Below are 15,788 nucleotides of genomic sequence, written 5' to 3'. Positions count from 1 at the left end.
CACGCACTTGTTTTTGTGTATTTCCTGGAAGATATTGAAAGAAATCCCTGAATGCAGAAGTCACGGTTCAGACAATGTCAACTGATCACTTGTATATCGGCCTTTACAGCCTATTAAAATTAAATCTTAATTCTTTCTGCTAGACAGAAAATGGTGCCCCGAATATGAACCTAATCCGCTACAATGAAGAGCAGGGAATTATCTGACTCTGGACTGTATTCCTCTGGATTTAACATACAAGTTCATCAAAGGCCATAGTAAGAACTCACTCTGTTATAGTTTTCCATATAAAGTAAGAATCTTTTAGTGATTTCTCAAAACATCTCAGCTTCATTCATTTCTCGCCACGTGAATGTCAGAAAAGTCTGAAAGTAGTGAGTGATCAAAGATCTTTCAAAGCTGAGGAGTGTGACTGAGTGGTGTCTTTGTTTTCCATGTTTTGGTCGTCATTGGTCTGGTTGTCAGAAACAGGAAACATCAGACAAGGACTTGATCTCTAAAGATTCGTCAATCTGACGGACACTTTTAGGATGACCTGAGTATTTGTCTCTTTAATTTAGCTCTTCATGAAGAACAAAATCCACAACAGACCAAAATCATTATTGTTCTTCAGAATGTGACTGAGTGACTGTAAACACTCTGAGTAGCAGAATCTGGGCTCTGATGACCATGCAAAGAAACAGAGAGATCTGCTGCTAAAAAATGAGTATCCTGCCACCACGGAGAATCAGGAAGCAACTGCAGCTCAGAGGGAAAAGGATGTGTAACCTGTAGTTTTCTGTGTCAGCAACACGTGCTTTCATAGTCATTGCACAGCACAAAGGCCTTTATAAATGTCTATAAATTGAACAACTGAAGGATTATTAATGATGCAATAACATTCATGACATAGTTTAGTGTTGAAGCAGGTTCAAGGGAGTACATTTAATTCATTTTGATGCATTTAGGTATTTTTACCCATAACAATGTATCGTGTCCTATAAACTGTCACTATTCTCTGTCAGCCTGTTCTAGAAGTCTAAACTACAGTAAGACTGGCCTTCAGCTGTTTAGCGTCACTGTATAACTTCCTCTATATAAGCCACAGACATAAACCACATGTAAAATTAAGTACAGTATTTTTACTTTTTGCCTCCATAAGCAGCGTGCTGCAGCACAGAAGAGACACACTGCACATCTTTTGTGTTGTGCTGAATGTCTACATTAAAAACATAATGTATCACAATGTGCTATTACCTGTATATGATCCCACCTGCTCAATATTGCATTTGCACTGTGGGGACACACAGCAGCTTCTGCAATGATATATGTGAGATCTCCACTTGTCTGCATCGCAGTCACACGCACCAATGACTTCTCAAATGTTGAGGTTGATTTGTAAAGTTTAGTGAATTTCCTGTTATAATCTACATCCGTCCCCTCTATTATGAGAAGATGCAGAGCTGACACATGAAACTGTCCACTCTGCACCAGACTTGATTTATCTGAGACGGGACAGAACACAACCAAGCAGCTGGAGTGCAGTTCCCATCCATCCTGCGTTGAAATGAAGATGAAAACCTAGGTACGCACGGCTTCACACAACAGGATTTCAAAACCATTCAAAAGTGGCCTAAAAGTGGAAAGTGTGAAATTTCCTTGCCTTTGAAACAGCACCAGTTCTCCTCCGTAAACACAGCGAAGTTAAGGTGCCTGGTTGGTAAGTCACTTCAATCATCTACACTTTTATACAGGATTGTATACGAGCCATATTCAGGAGCACACAGATATCATTTTATTTACAACCATATTTTAATTTGGATCCATGATTTGTCATCCTGCATGTGAACAATAAAGACCTTTGGTCCTTTTGTTTGGTAGGACGTTTTCCTACCAAAAAAATCAGCTCTAAAAAAAGTAGTTTTTTCAAAGATGACTGCATTTGTTAATTTGCAATGAATAAGGTTTGAACTTTTTCGTCGTACTGTACAAGAGTCTCCTTAAGGCGTTGATTTTGTGATGGGTTTTTTTAAAGCTGAAAAAAAAAAAACACCTATGCAAACCTCATTACAGGATCTGAATGTTGTACAGGGCGGACGCAATCTATTGCACAATGGGGAATTTTACTTTGGTGACACTTTTACTTCTCTGCAGCCTCAGTAAGTATCAGCATTAAACTGAATATCAAGACATTCATATAAATGCTTTGTTAAGGACTCTGTTGCTTTATCAGCCAACAGATAGTTATTTGTTTGTCGTTTGTTTGAGGTCTGATCCCCGTCTCGCTCCGTGAGTCTCAGACTGTGGAGGTCCAGTCTGGTGAAGAAGTCACTCTGCTGTGCTCCAACTTCTCCAGCGCTCCCACACAGATATCGTGGTTCAGAGCTGTCAAGAGATCCAATTTAACCTGTGTCTCCTTCATGTTCAAAGATCCCAACTCCGCTTCATACTGTCAAGGATTCCGAAATGGGAAATTTGAAATGACAAGCGACATGTCGACTGTCTTTCTCAGAATCAAACCAGTCAATTCATCAGACTCTGGACTGTATTTCTGTGGATATCACGAAAATAGAAATGTGGTTATTGTTGAAGCAACAAATTTAGAGGTCCAAGGTGAGATTTTCATCTTCATTCCTTTAATTCTGTTGCATCTCGTGATGCCATTGATCTAATTTTTTGATTTTAGATTCATGGAAAATTCCAAATACTTCTGCCTCCCATTAAAACTGCTGTTGTTCATCATATACATTTTTATATTAATCAACCATAAAGCAGCTAGATGTATAACATTAAGTTGAATTTACTAATGTCTCTTGTAGAAGTCTTTGATGTACTAAGAAATCTGACGCGTGTGATCCTGGGTGCTCTGACTGTTTTCCTCCTCATGGTCATCATTTGTCTGGTGGTTAAAATCAAAACTCTTCAGAAAGGTAATTTTATTTTCATGTATTTTCACATTCTCATTTTAGTTGTTCCTGTATGAAAGTGTTAGTGAATCCTTTCCGTCATTCCCAGGAGATCACGCTGAAGAACAGACAGCACAACAGACAGAGGTGAAGTATATTAAACATTCAAATTTGTGTTTTTCACAAGTTGCTACAATCATGTCGTTTGTCAGTGAATGATACTCAGGTATAAGAGAGTGACTGAAAATGCTTTAATCCACAGAGGCTGGGCTCAGACGACCTGAACTATGCAGCTGTGACTTTTCATGCAAAAACTGACAGACACCGCGGGCCTGCTTCAGAGGGAGAAGTGGAAGGTGTAGTTATTTATTCAGCCACCAGATAGACTCAGGCAGCACCTGCAGCTGCAGCTCAGAGGGGAACTGATGCTTTGTTCACGTGTACCATCAGTTTATATAAATCAATTGGTCAGGTCACACACCGAAAAAAAAAGTCTAAAAGTCTAAAATTCACAAGCTTGCAAAATTGCTCCTGTCTGCTTTCTTTGTTACTTGGCTTCTTAGTTGATTGCATCAAAAGATGAATAAAAGCTTTTTAAAACCCTTCTTTGCATCACTATTTCAGGTATCTGTATCATGAGAAACATATTCTGCACAGCCTCGTTGTAAACCAGATCACAGCAAAGCCACAGACGGAGATGTCTCCTTCCGTCTCCACTGTGGTGTCTACTCAGGCTTTTAACACTCCACGTTTTATATGTAAAGCTTCATTTATGCATGGCTTTATATTTTCCCAACAACATATATCTCTTACACCTGCACATCACTGACCTGTAAAGCTGTTATGAGTAATCTTTGAAGCAGAAATGACATAAGAAGTTCTGAAATAATGACAAAGTAATGAGGAGCACAACAAAACCAAAAAGGGACGATGTTGTTGAAGTTACTTTATCATTAAAGAAAAAAAAAGATAGGGACAAAAAACTGGTTAAATAAGAAAGAACATGAGGCTGACAAACCAACATGGAGAAAAGTCCTTGATGTGTTTTGAAATCCCCGCGTTATTCTGACCAAGACCATTTCTTTAAATAGTGAAATGGTCCAACAGTGGCGAACGTTTATTATAAATTATTTGATGATCATGAGCAAAACCCCCTGATTATGCGACCCGGTATCAAGGTAAAACGTGAAATAGACACGTCGGTCCACTAGAGCAAAACCAGAGAGTGTCATGCTTTGGGCTGTCTGGGTGTGAAAGTTACATGTTACACAAAAAATGAAACCTACTACAAGCTTAGAGCCATGGGATTCACAGGAAAACAAAACTTAGCAAAAACACCTGGTTGGGGTTAGTAAAAAGAGCATGGTTGGAGTTTAGAAAGTGAAGCTAAGCGTTAGTTCAATCAGGAAGTCTTTACTTCTGACTCTTCCTTTCACTCTCTCCCACTTCTTCTAATCACCTGACAGTGGCCATATTCAGATTTACGACACAATCTCGATCAGCCAATCGTTGCACTGCTGTCAAACTATTGCTGTGATGCACTGCCTCATCCCACTTAAATATGATTGACATCCCAGTGGGGTCTAATCACCAAAGACTCTCACGTCGCTCATGTTTCTTTTGTATTTGTTCACTCAGATCGAGAGTGGGGGGAATCAGGGGGATTTTCCGCTAATTTAAAACAGAACTGCACTGCGGAGGGCTTCACATCCAGCGGCCTGTTTGACAGCTTTTGAATGTAACTGTTATTAAATAGGCAAGAAAGGAGAACCAGAGTGCACAACACAGAAGCAGGTTGTACAGCAAACGGTGGAGCAGAGTTCGAGAAACAAAACATGAGGGAAAGTACAACTTAAAGACAGATAGACAAAATCTTAGGGAGGCAAGCTGACCGTGTCAGACTGGGAGGAGATACAGTATATTGAGTGAGCTGACCGGCTGCAGGTTGGGGGACAGGGACAGGTGAGGAGGGAGGGACAGGCAGGAGACGGGGAAAACAGGAAGACACTGGAGACCTCTGGTGGGCGGAAGGAGTAGAACAAGGAGGAAACCAACAATGCAAAAGTGAAAGGCAGAACCATGATAGGCAAGGCAAGGCAAGTTTATCTTGTAGAGCCCATTTCAACAACAAGGCAATTCAAAGTGCTTCACATAAAACCATTAAAAGCATCAAAACATAAGGCAAAGGAAAAGGAAATTTAAAAACAATTAAGAACATTGATTGAAACATTAAAAACAGTCATTAAAAAATTAAACAAGCTTAAAAATAGAATAAAAGTTGCAGTGCAGTTGAAGAAATAAAATACAGTAGTAAAATGCAGAAATGCAGGAAATTGATCAACATCCTTGAGTCTGGTTCAATTTGAAGGCAGCAGCAAACAGAAAAGTCTTAAAATCTTGATTTGAAGCAGCTGATAGTAACACTCAGATGAAGAACGTAGAATATGTGTTCACTGTCTGTGAAATCACACCGTAATCAGTAAAGAGACATTACAGTGACTTATGTCCTCTTATGGTTATTGTTAAAATAAATATGATGTCAAACTTGTCAAAATAAAATAAACACTACGACGTCTAATGTAGAGGAGCTGATGAGTGTGATCCCAGCTGTTCTGACTGTTTTCCTCTCCATCGGTCTGACTGTCCAAATATATAAAAAAAAAAAAAAAAAAAAGATTCAGACAGGTAGTAGCTTACATGAGCTGTCTTATACGTTTTAATACATTTTGAACATTGATTGTCAATAACAAAGAGCAGAAAATGTAGGACAGAGGTGAAGACTGTGGTCTATTAACGTCTGACATCAAGTCATTGTTTAGGTCATGTTTTTTTCTTAAAATACTCCCACGTGATAAGAGGTGCTCTTATTTTTAGTGTGTGGACTCAGCTGACATGAACAATGCAACGCTGATTTTCCATCCACCAACAAACACCATCAGAGGCAACGGAGAGCAACATGGAGGAAATGCCCGCTCAGCTGGAAGTGGGACTGATGCTCTGGTCGTGTTGATCTGCAAGGAGTTTTTTTTTTTTCTTCTTCTTCTTCTTCGTGTCTCTCCCTGATTTTTCTCGCTTTAGATTTCAGTCTGGGAGCAGAAGAAAGTGATCGGTGTCTGTCTGGATTCACTTACAGGGAAAGTTAAAGGCAGGTCTGCAGCAGTGGAGGAGGTCAGAGACGTACATGTTCCTTGTTGACAGGAAGAGACACCACAGAGTGGTTGGAGGTGGAAATCAGGAGGCCTCCGTGCCCACGGAACAAGTGGGACGGATGAAGCAGTAAACACTGGTGCGGAAACTTTATGTCGCTGTATCCATCACTGACAGTCAACGGTGGATTCAGCTGAAATACAGAAGATGCAGCAGTTTTCCCGCTCAGGCCTTCAGCGTGTGAAGACTTTTCACCTACATGGTATCTTCCCCGTGTGTGTAACTTTAACAATGTGCACTGCAGCAGCCACAAAGCACAGCCGACAAAAAAAATCAAACCGATGTTGTTGTTTTTATCTCACTTCTCATAGACTGTTTTCCTGCCGAAATGATCAACATTCGAATGCATCACCTGCCAGCTTTCATCATTTTATTGTTGTCGTGCCTTCTGTTTAATGCCTTCTGACTGACAGCAGTTACCCACCGTGTTACTTAGTGAGAAATGTTCTGCGGCAGCTGCAGCCTCGTCGGGACACCGCGGTTTAAAAATACTTTGGATCGGTGGCTCTTCCTTTCCCACCCCGTTGAGTGTGGCGAGTGTCCAAAATTTCACACTCGATTTTTGGACTTTTTTTTTTAAGTGCACCATCCGGGTACCGTGCTTAACAGTGTGAACTCACTTGTGAACTCAAAATACTGAGTGCCAAGTACGTCATTTGGAACACAGCTCAGTACTTTCCATTTCTATTTGCAACCCCCAGTGTGATGAGCAGCTTTTCCACCCACCTACAAACTCATTACCTGGCTGATTAAGAAGTACCAAGTACATACTTTCATTTTGACAATTACATTAGAAGTAAAGAGTTCAGTGTTAAATGTCAGTGGTGCTGTTGGACCTTTATTCATATTTTTGTAAATTAATGGACTATCAAGGAAACATTCACTCTCATATCACAAGCTGAAGATTTCCTCAATGCTGCGCTGTGAACGCCATCAACTTTCTCATTTCTTAAGAAGTCATTCGTGTGACCTGTCTGAACAAAGTGATGAACAACAACCCGCCTCTTTCCAACAAAAGCCCCTGCACGAGCTCTCAAAGTGTCACTGAGGTGAGACGATCAGACGCACGATGAGGATCTTCACCTTAGTGACAGTTCTACATCTCTGCAGCCTCAGTAAGTACTCGCACTGACTTATCAAGTACCCACTTTAATGCCAGCTAGTGATGTTGCTGAAAGCTCTCGCTCCTCGTTCTCTCTGCGGTTGGTTTCAGGCTGGATCTCTGTCTCAGCCTCCCGAGTCTCAGAGTGTGCGGGTCCAGCCAGGTGAAGAAGTCACACTGATGTGCACCAACATCTCCAGAGCTCCAACTCACACATTCTGGTCCAGACTAGTTTAACAGAACCAAGATCAGCTGCATCTCTTCTATGTTCGGGTCCGATGGTTACGATGCGTTCTGTGAGGGTTTTGAAAGTGGAAAATTCACCATGAGCGCCAACATCTCTTTTGTCTTTCTTAAAATCAAACAAGTGGGTTCGTCCGACTCCGGGATGTATTTCTGTGGATTTTACTTGTACGGATACAGAGAGATTGATGTGATCCATTTAAAGGTCGAAGGTAAGATTTCAAAGTAATTTCTTTTCAACAGATTGAAATCGCAATCTAATAATTGACAAACAAAAAGAATCTCAAATTCCATGACAGGAAACGAGGAACTTCGTGATGACGATGTTGAGTGTGAAAGTACGTTTTGTCCCAGAAGATGTTTACTTGAGCAAATTGTTGGTGTGAAATCTACAACTTTTTCTCTATTTGAATGTTTTTGCAGAAGAGTCTGAAGGAATATCAAAGCTGATAAATGTGATCCTGGCTGCTTTGACTGTTGTCCTTGTGATAATAATCATTAGTCTGCTTGTCAACATCAGGAAGCTTCAGACAGGTAGGCTACTTTAAAAAGCTGCTAAGTCTTTATTTGGTTTTGTTCTGCCGGGTGTATGATTTACTCTGACATTTGTTTCTGTTGTGAAGCTCATAATGAAGAACACAATTCACACAAGCAGAATCCGGACTCTGATGACCTGAACTATGCAGCGCTCAGTTGCCATTTAAAAACGAGGAGAAACCTGGAGCCCTAACGTGGTGTACGTTGCCACCAGGTAGACTCAGGGACGTAGCAAACTTTTTTTTCTCCAAGTGACGTAATAATATGTTCACGGTTGTCCTGATTCGGTTGAAATACGTGTAAAAAAATTTGAAGTTGCCTGCTTGAGGAAGAAAACCATCTGTGCTATTGGCATTCGAGATGTATTCTTTGATTGACCGCGCCAGCCTCATTTCGATCCGCTCCCTTTTGCCCTGTTAAAGTTACTGCATTACACGTTAACACAAACTCAACATTTCCAATAGTTACTTCAAATTAAAAGAGCTCTAGTATTCCAGTAAATATATATCTTTCGTTTATTAACTAGGCTTTTATTGTGAAAGACTTGCAGGAATGTTTCGGGACTGAAATTGGACAATAACACTTCAGCTAGAACAGTGATGAAAATAGGATTGTATTGACGTCTTTATCAAATTAAAACGATGAAAATATATATTATTAACTACAGTAGGTACAACAAATGTCCACTGTTGGAACAGTGGTTAATCAACCTGAGAAACGAGCCACGACTTAACGTGTACGTGTTCATCTGTGCCCTCATGCGTGCGCTTCACAGGTACTTTAACAAATAGAACTACACGCCTGTTCAAGAAACAACCAGAGCAGCAGCTCAGAGGGGATCTGATAGTTCATCATATCAGTGATGTGGAAGGTGCTGCCATCCCTTCTTGTGGTCATGATGTCTCTTTAACTTTGTCCAAATTGAAACAAAGTTAAAATATTCATGCAACATGTGCAATCCTTTCGGATGTGCGGAATTTGAATTCCATTTTATATTTTCTTCCATCGGACAGAATGCAGTTTGTTTCGTCTGCTTGCCTGTCTGAGATCAGAGACCATGAACACATGGTGTTTTAATGCAGGCCAGTTGGACAGAAGGCCGAGTGACATTATTCTCTGTGGGAAACACAATGTGCCGGTTTATGCTCTACTTATTTTCCATTGTGGCGATGAGCAGCGGTAAAAGGAAAGTCTGAACCACAGGAAGATAAGACTTCAGCTCTCTGTACACACAACAAAGACCTCTGGGTGTCTTTGAAGGAATTCATCAAATGTCTTCAATCAAACAATGTTTTAGGAGCTTTGTTTCCTATTCTTTTCTTGAACGAGAGATCTGCTCCCCCACACATCTTCACACACAGCAGATCCTCTCGTGATTTCCTGGACATGAAAGATGACTGATGCTATCGTGACTGAGCAGCTGCAAAACCGCAAATGGGCACAAAGGCAACTTTGATGTCACTCGACAGATGACTGTGAAAGGTGAAGATCTTCTGACGTTTTTATGTGTCTAATTACACAGTGATGATGAATATTACGTTGTATTTAATTTGACTTTTGCTTTTTGGTGATAGAAAATTCACCCATTTTAAATTACAAAGTAAATTTACTCTTGCGTGAAATCAATGTTTATCACTTATACTCTGTCTATAATGTGGTCAGTATCAGGGGATTAGATCCTGTTAATGTTCTGATTCATAAAAACAAATAACATCTTGACCCAACCATAAATCTTAAGCTCAGATCTCTGAGCTTTACAGTCTGGGATCAATTTGTTTATGAAATAAAAAAAATGTTTAAAACTGATAAAAGTAATCAGCCTCCATCATTGTTTAAGATCGATAGGATTCAGATTAGGGCTCATAAAAGATCACTTCAGAGGCGTCCAATGTTTAGTCATCTCATCTTTTCATCTGGGAACACAGAACTGATGTGACTTAAAAAAAAAAAAAAAAAAAAAAAAAATGCTGCAGTTTAGTGTCATCTGTCCAGAGGACGTTCTCCCCGAAGCATTGCGGCTCGCCAATATGCAGCAAAGTCCTCCTGGGTCGTCTTCCATGGAGCCCACTGCACTCAAACAACGACGCATGCTGCAATCAGACTCCGACGTACCCAGACCTCGGAGAAAAGAGCTTATATCTACCTGGACATTTTCCTTTGCTCTTCGTCTGCCATTATCAACATGCTTCTGTTCAATATGGGATCCCATGGAGCTTAAACTTAACATAACACAACATTTGAGTCCCGGGAACATCAAGGTGCTTGGAGACGCTCTCATAACCTTTACATTTAGCATACTCGTCTATAATTTTCTGGAGTTACCAATTCATCTGTTTTATAGTCGTATAATAGTCTCCGAAGAAGCGACAATTTATCTTTTTTCACTTTTCCTTTGTTTTACTCCGAACGTACCGAAGGCACGCAAGTATATACGTGAGAAAATTACGTTAAATATCATCACTTTTCAACAGGAAGAGAGACTTCTTTTTTTTTTTTACCCACAACTGCAAGTCATAAACCTGATGGATGATGTCATGCGGTGCTAACTGTTAATAAGGCCTTGAGAAAGCAGGAGAAAGTTTTGACCAACTTCCCCTTTCTGGCCTACAGTGGTGTCTGTGGTTTAAGTTCCAAACATTTTAAAGAGAAATAAAACTAATACCAAAAAAACAAAACAAAAAATAGGCAGAAATGAAGGAAACAGTTGGAAACTCTGGGGGCTAAAAAATAGTCTGGACTTAAGTGGATAAAAGCTGTGGACAAATGATTTGATTGGGGGAAGTGGGCATTCATCAAATCTACAATAACCATTTCCATTAACCATGTTTCGTCTTCTATTATCTAAGTGCTGTTCCTTTTTATCAATTTTTTTATGAACCAGTCCCGCAACATTGCTTTGTAACAGAATTTAATAAAATTGAAGTGACAATTTGTTGATCCCTTAAGTGATATTAACTATTAATTAAAATTCTTGTGCAGCTGCATGTTAAGACTTTTTTTTTTTTTTTTTTTTTTTTAGGAAACAGGTTTGGTGGAGAACATGTTAAGATATCTCAAAGCTATTGTTTTGGTTTTGGTACTGAAACTCGGGTATTAAACCTGTACTGAGAATTTTCCCACAATACCCAGCAATAAAAGTGCGGACAGTAAAGTGATCGCTGATTGTGCATCTGCTTGAAGCTCAAATTTGTCAACAGAAAGTGAATAATGCAATATATTACTGCTGCAAACAACAATGGTATCTGGAAAACAAGTAAACCCTGCAGTTTAAATGGCAGTTCACCAGTTAACAAGAAGCTCATATCATTGTTTGAAATATTTTATTCATGCAGGTCAGAATCCAAAAATGGCGATACAATGTAAAGTACTGTGTAATTCTCATGTCCATCAAAGTTCCTCGTGTAATTTCCCTTTAAAAATGTATCAATTTCATGTTCACAAGCATTTAAAAAAATATCTACTAGTGTCTGATGAAGTTGTAACAATGCTGTGATGCTTTCTTCAGGTCCATTTACAGTAACATACTAACTCATCCTGAACACTTCTCTGAAAGCCAATTTCAAAAAAACCACATTCACCAGGTCGACCACGGTCCTCCAATGGTGCTGAATTTAATTTGGACACTGCTGCTGGGATTCAGTTTACTGACTCCACTATCCACCAAATCAGCCACAACCTGTCAACCAGTGACGGTTATACTTTAAAGCTTCACCTGGCACTAGTTTCAATGTCATGGCTGATAAACCACTATTAAAACGGTGGCAAACAAAGAGCAGCAGATTCACAGCTGGATAGTTTTGTGTACTAGCTAACACAACTGGACCAGTAAAATAAGCAAAGTTCTTCTCCCCTCATACAAACCTCTGCACTGAATAACAGTAATATAAAACAGTTCAAAGTGAGACTGCATTAGCTTCTAATTCAGTAACCCTTGACTTACCTGTTCACTCTGAAGGTGTCCGGCTGCCTTTGATGTCACCGTTCCGCCAGATTGAAGGTTAACTAGTCTCTGCTAGGAGCTCAGGAGTGTTACGCTTTTCTTCACTTGAGTTTTAACGCGGTCAAGTTTTGAATTTTTTTTTTTTTTTTTGGCACTGAGGGAGGCGGAGCGGACGGGGGACGGGGGACGGAAGGGGCATGTTAGCGCAACCGCTGATGACTGGGGAAAGCTGGAGCATCGCAGACAAGACCAGAGAGGAGGTTTGTTTTGGGTTGTTGTTGGGGTTTTTTATCAGCGTGACGAGTGGAACATGCTTTTTATACGTTATCACTGGCAGACGGATGAGCATTAGGTGGATGTTGTTGTTTTTTTTCGAGGGTATTTGACTCGGTTACACTGATGAGGGGTTTTACGGCTGATTAGGATCACATCTGTGGACAGCATTACTGCATAAATCCGCTTGACTGAAAATCGAGTTTGACAATGGACATGGAAACGCTTCGTGCCGGCCGGCCAGTTAACAGTTATTTTGAATATTTATCCTACATCTTAGCAGTTTAAATTTTCCACAGCAACGCCACATAGAGGTTTGGTTTACGATGGAACCAACGTGCAGATTAGATTTAATACCAAATTATTCAATTCAGTTTAATCTACAGTCACAAGTATCGCCTAGAAACTGCTGCTGAAGAGATTCAGCTTCCTATGGTCACACACAAGATCAGTCCTTCAAACGAAATGGTACAAAATAAGAAAAAAACGCCTGAAACGTCAAGCAATAAAAATTCCTACAGCACAATAACATACTAAAACAACCAGGAGGAAAAAAGCCGGGTGTAAAAACTGTTCCAAAATAATTAAAACAAAAACAGACGTAGACGTCGGGCAATTCGGTTCCTCCTGTGAGCGTCGCAGGGGAACGTAACGCGCTCAGCCGCAGACAGGGAGAGGATAGTGTCACGTGCATCAGGAGGCGGCGAGCGGCGACGCAGGCGGACGACAATCCTGAAAAAAAGAGCAAATGGCACAAGTGAACTAACTGGAGCTGTTGAGACACTGAGGCACGCTGTTCCATCTGGATTCGGGTTGGGTTTTTTTGGTTGTTTTTTTTTTTTTTGGCGAGTTTCGTATCTTGAGGGCGTTCCTCTCCGAACGTCTCGGCTCATCTTTTATTTTATCGGACATATTTAACACCGATATTAGCTGAGAATCCAAGTTAAGGCATCGACGTGCATCACCAACGCTTTTTACTTGTGGACCAGCAACCCTGTACGCATGCTTCCTCTAACCTCGTTTACCCCCACAAGGGTCCAGAGCGTGTGCGGCGGGGGGAATTCACAAGCTGCCTCTGCCTTTACAGGGACGAAGAGTTACTCTGAGCAAAGTGTGACCACTAGTCTACCTCAGACCTATTCTCACCTTCACAGGCCGTGCTTAATAAGCGTAGCGTGCAGGCGGTGGCGGAGGCAGCCGTTCTGCGTAGGGGTCCCTTGCGCGTGGAGCTCCGTATGCAGGGACCCGGGAAACCGGAGAGAGTCGGGAGCGCTCGTAGGAGTAGCCGTTACTGGCGGGGGGCATGGGCGTGCTCGGCGGTCTCCTGAGGGGGCTGCGATCTCGGGCGTAGTACGAGGACGGCGGAGGAGGGAGGGGCCGACGCTCGTACGGGTCAAGCGGCGGGTTCATAAGGCGGTCTCGGACGACGGCCGACGGGGGAGGCGGAGGAGGAGGGGCGCCAGCACGTTGGTCCTCGTACGAGGCCATGCCATACGGGCGGGCTCGGTACTTCTCATAGTAATCTACGACGCCGTATCGTTCCCTCTCGCCGTCGTACGGACGCTCCGGATAAACGGCTCGTCTAGGGGGAGGGGGCGGCAGAGGAGGGGCGGGGTAACCTGGGGGTATATGGCTGAGGCGGCCCCTCAGGTAGCTGGGCGGGGGAGGCTCGTGCCTCTCTCCTGGGTAGCGTGGAGGCCAGTAGCCCCCTCTGTCGGGGGGAGGAGGTGGGTAGTCGTCTCGCTCATCGTGTCTGGGACGGCTCTTGGAAATCTGGACATGGATGCGTTTGCCTGAATGAAAGAAAGAAAAAAAAAAAAACGTAAACAAAAGATGAAGTTAAGTCAGATTTAACACAAAGCAACATTTAACAACTCCTCCTTCAAATTCTTCACGCGGTGGCCCTTTCTCACCTTGAAATTCAGTGTTGTCCAGTCCCTTGATGGCATCCATGGCCTCGTCAGAGTTGGACATGTGCACAAAAGCAAAATTCTTAACAATAGCACACTCTGTAACTGTACCGTACTCCTCAAAAAGAGCGCGAAGCTCGTCGTCGGATCCCTTCTCTACGTTTGCTACGTGCAGTTTGACAGACCCCTGGTTCTTCCCGTGACTCGCCTCCACGTTGATCGGGGTGCCGTGAAGCTTGTGGAGGTGCAGGGTCTTGATGGCTTTGGTGGCGTCCTTGCGGTCATCCATGTGGACAAAGGCATAATTTTTGATGATGGCACACTCTGTGACCGTACCATACTGAGTGAAGAGTGCCTTGATTTCTTCCTCGTCTGCCTCTCGGGGAAGATTTCCCACAAAAATCTTCACCATTGTTAAAAGATCTGTTCCAGGGCCATGCAGAGAGAATAGGGTTGATGCAGAGTGTGTGGGGGGAGAAAAAAAAAAAACCTTCCATTAGAATTGATGAGGTTTATAGTATAGAAAAGCCTGCTTGAAACATTTGGCTCTGATACGACATGCACAGATGCGAACTGAGCAGGCCTATTCAGTGTAAAATGGCTGACGTCAAGTTAAAGTAACGCAGCAAGTCAACGAGACAATATTTACATAAAGGGGGGAAATTTTTTTTGTTTCAACATCGTTACGTTTTCATTTAATTTATTACGGTCCTAATTTCGCCTGTGTGGACAATCAAGCCAAGTCTAAACACATTTCCAGATGATGGTTGAGGACATTCAAGCTGTTAGCTCTGGGTTAGCATGCTAAGTGAAGCCTCGCTGACACACAAAGCAGCGCAGCAGCGAGCTGGATGGACGAACAACTCAAGTCGTCGCTAACTCCCAAATTTAAAATGCAGTGAATTGCAAATATAAGGACGCTGTTGTATGTATTTTGGTTACCTTTTTTTTTGCCGGCTGTCTGTACAAAGAATTCAAATGCTTTTTGAGACCTTTCCTTTTCCTATAACTGACTTCCGTTTGTGGTTGCCTGCCTACCTACAAGCTAGAGAGAAAAATGCCCTTGCTGGGCTGTCTTTTTTTTTTTTTTTTTTTTTTCTTACCCGCATTCCCCCCCAAAGACCCGCCCCACTCGGCCTCTGGTTGGCTGAACGCTCGGTGCCTTCCTTGTTTAATTGGTTAAATTGGCGTTGGGGGAATGCGGGTGGGAAAAAAAATATCGCTGCTGCGCTGAACCCTAACGCCGCTGTGATTGGTTGGTCCTTCCTCTTCGTCTGCTCTTTTTCCCAGATGGCAACCACAGCGCCACCTACTGTCCAGGAAGGTGAAGTAATCCATCCTCGGTTTGTGGGAAAATCAATAAATGTTCAATGTTTTTTTTTGTTGTTGTTTTTTTACCGTATCTGCTTTGTTTTAGGTCTGTATTAATAATTTTGGAACATCTTTTCTGACTGTACGGCATGTTTTTTTGTTTTTTTTCAATCGTGTATGCTTGACAAAAGTTAAAATGTGTAGACCCAAATTCAATCAAAAGTTTTGTCCAGAAATGTCTCGTATTCATTGACCAAATGACGTCACTTTTCAGAGCTTTGAGTGAGAAAACGAAAAAAAAAAATACACGTTTCTAGCGTCCCGGATGAAAATGTGACGATTAGATTTTGCACATCCCAAAAAAAAAACCATGCCCCTCA

General features: G+C 41.8%; 1 protein-coding gene and 1 gene segment (V, D, J or C); one reads left to right on the top strand and one right to left on the bottom strand.

The window, feature by feature from the left end:
- Positions 1-2,092: 2,092 nt before the first annotated feature.
- On the top strand, positions 2,093-3,379 carry LOC138204154 (Ig heavy chain V region IR2-like). The segment is given in 4 exon segments: positions 2,093-2,138; positions 2,248-2,592; positions 2,799-2,909; positions 3,119-3,379. Coding segments are annotated over 4 exon segments (654 nt in total).
- A 7,898-nt stretch (positions 3,380-11,277) lies between these two features.
- On the bottom strand, positions 11,278-15,180 carry LOC138204054 (RNA-binding protein 4.1-like). Its single transcript, XM_069159167.1, has 4 exons — positions 15,040-15,180; positions 14,101-14,520; positions 13,334-13,980; positions 11,278-12,919 (listed from the first exon to the last, which is right to left on the bottom strand). The coding sequence occupies exons 2-3, from the start codon at positions 14,507-14,509 to the stop codon at positions 13,349-13,351; spliced, it is 1,041 nt and encodes a 346-aa protein (XP_069015268.1). The 5' UTR covers positions 14,510-14,520; positions 15,040-15,180; the 3' UTR covers positions 11,278-12,919; positions 13,334-13,348.
- Positions 15,181-15,788: the final 608 nt, after the last annotated feature.

The sequence above is a fragment of the Embiotoca jacksoni genome, unplaced genomic scaffold (assembly GCF_022577435.1).
Source record: "Embiotoca jacksoni isolate LCO1_2020_lvr unplaced genomic scaffold, fEmbJac1.0.p SCAF_24, whole genome shotgun sequence".
NCBI classification, from domain to species: Eukaryota; Metazoa; Chordata; class Actinopteri; family Embiotocidae; genus Embiotoca; species Embiotoca jacksoni.
This window is presented reverse-complemented; position numbering and strand designations above follow the sequence as displayed.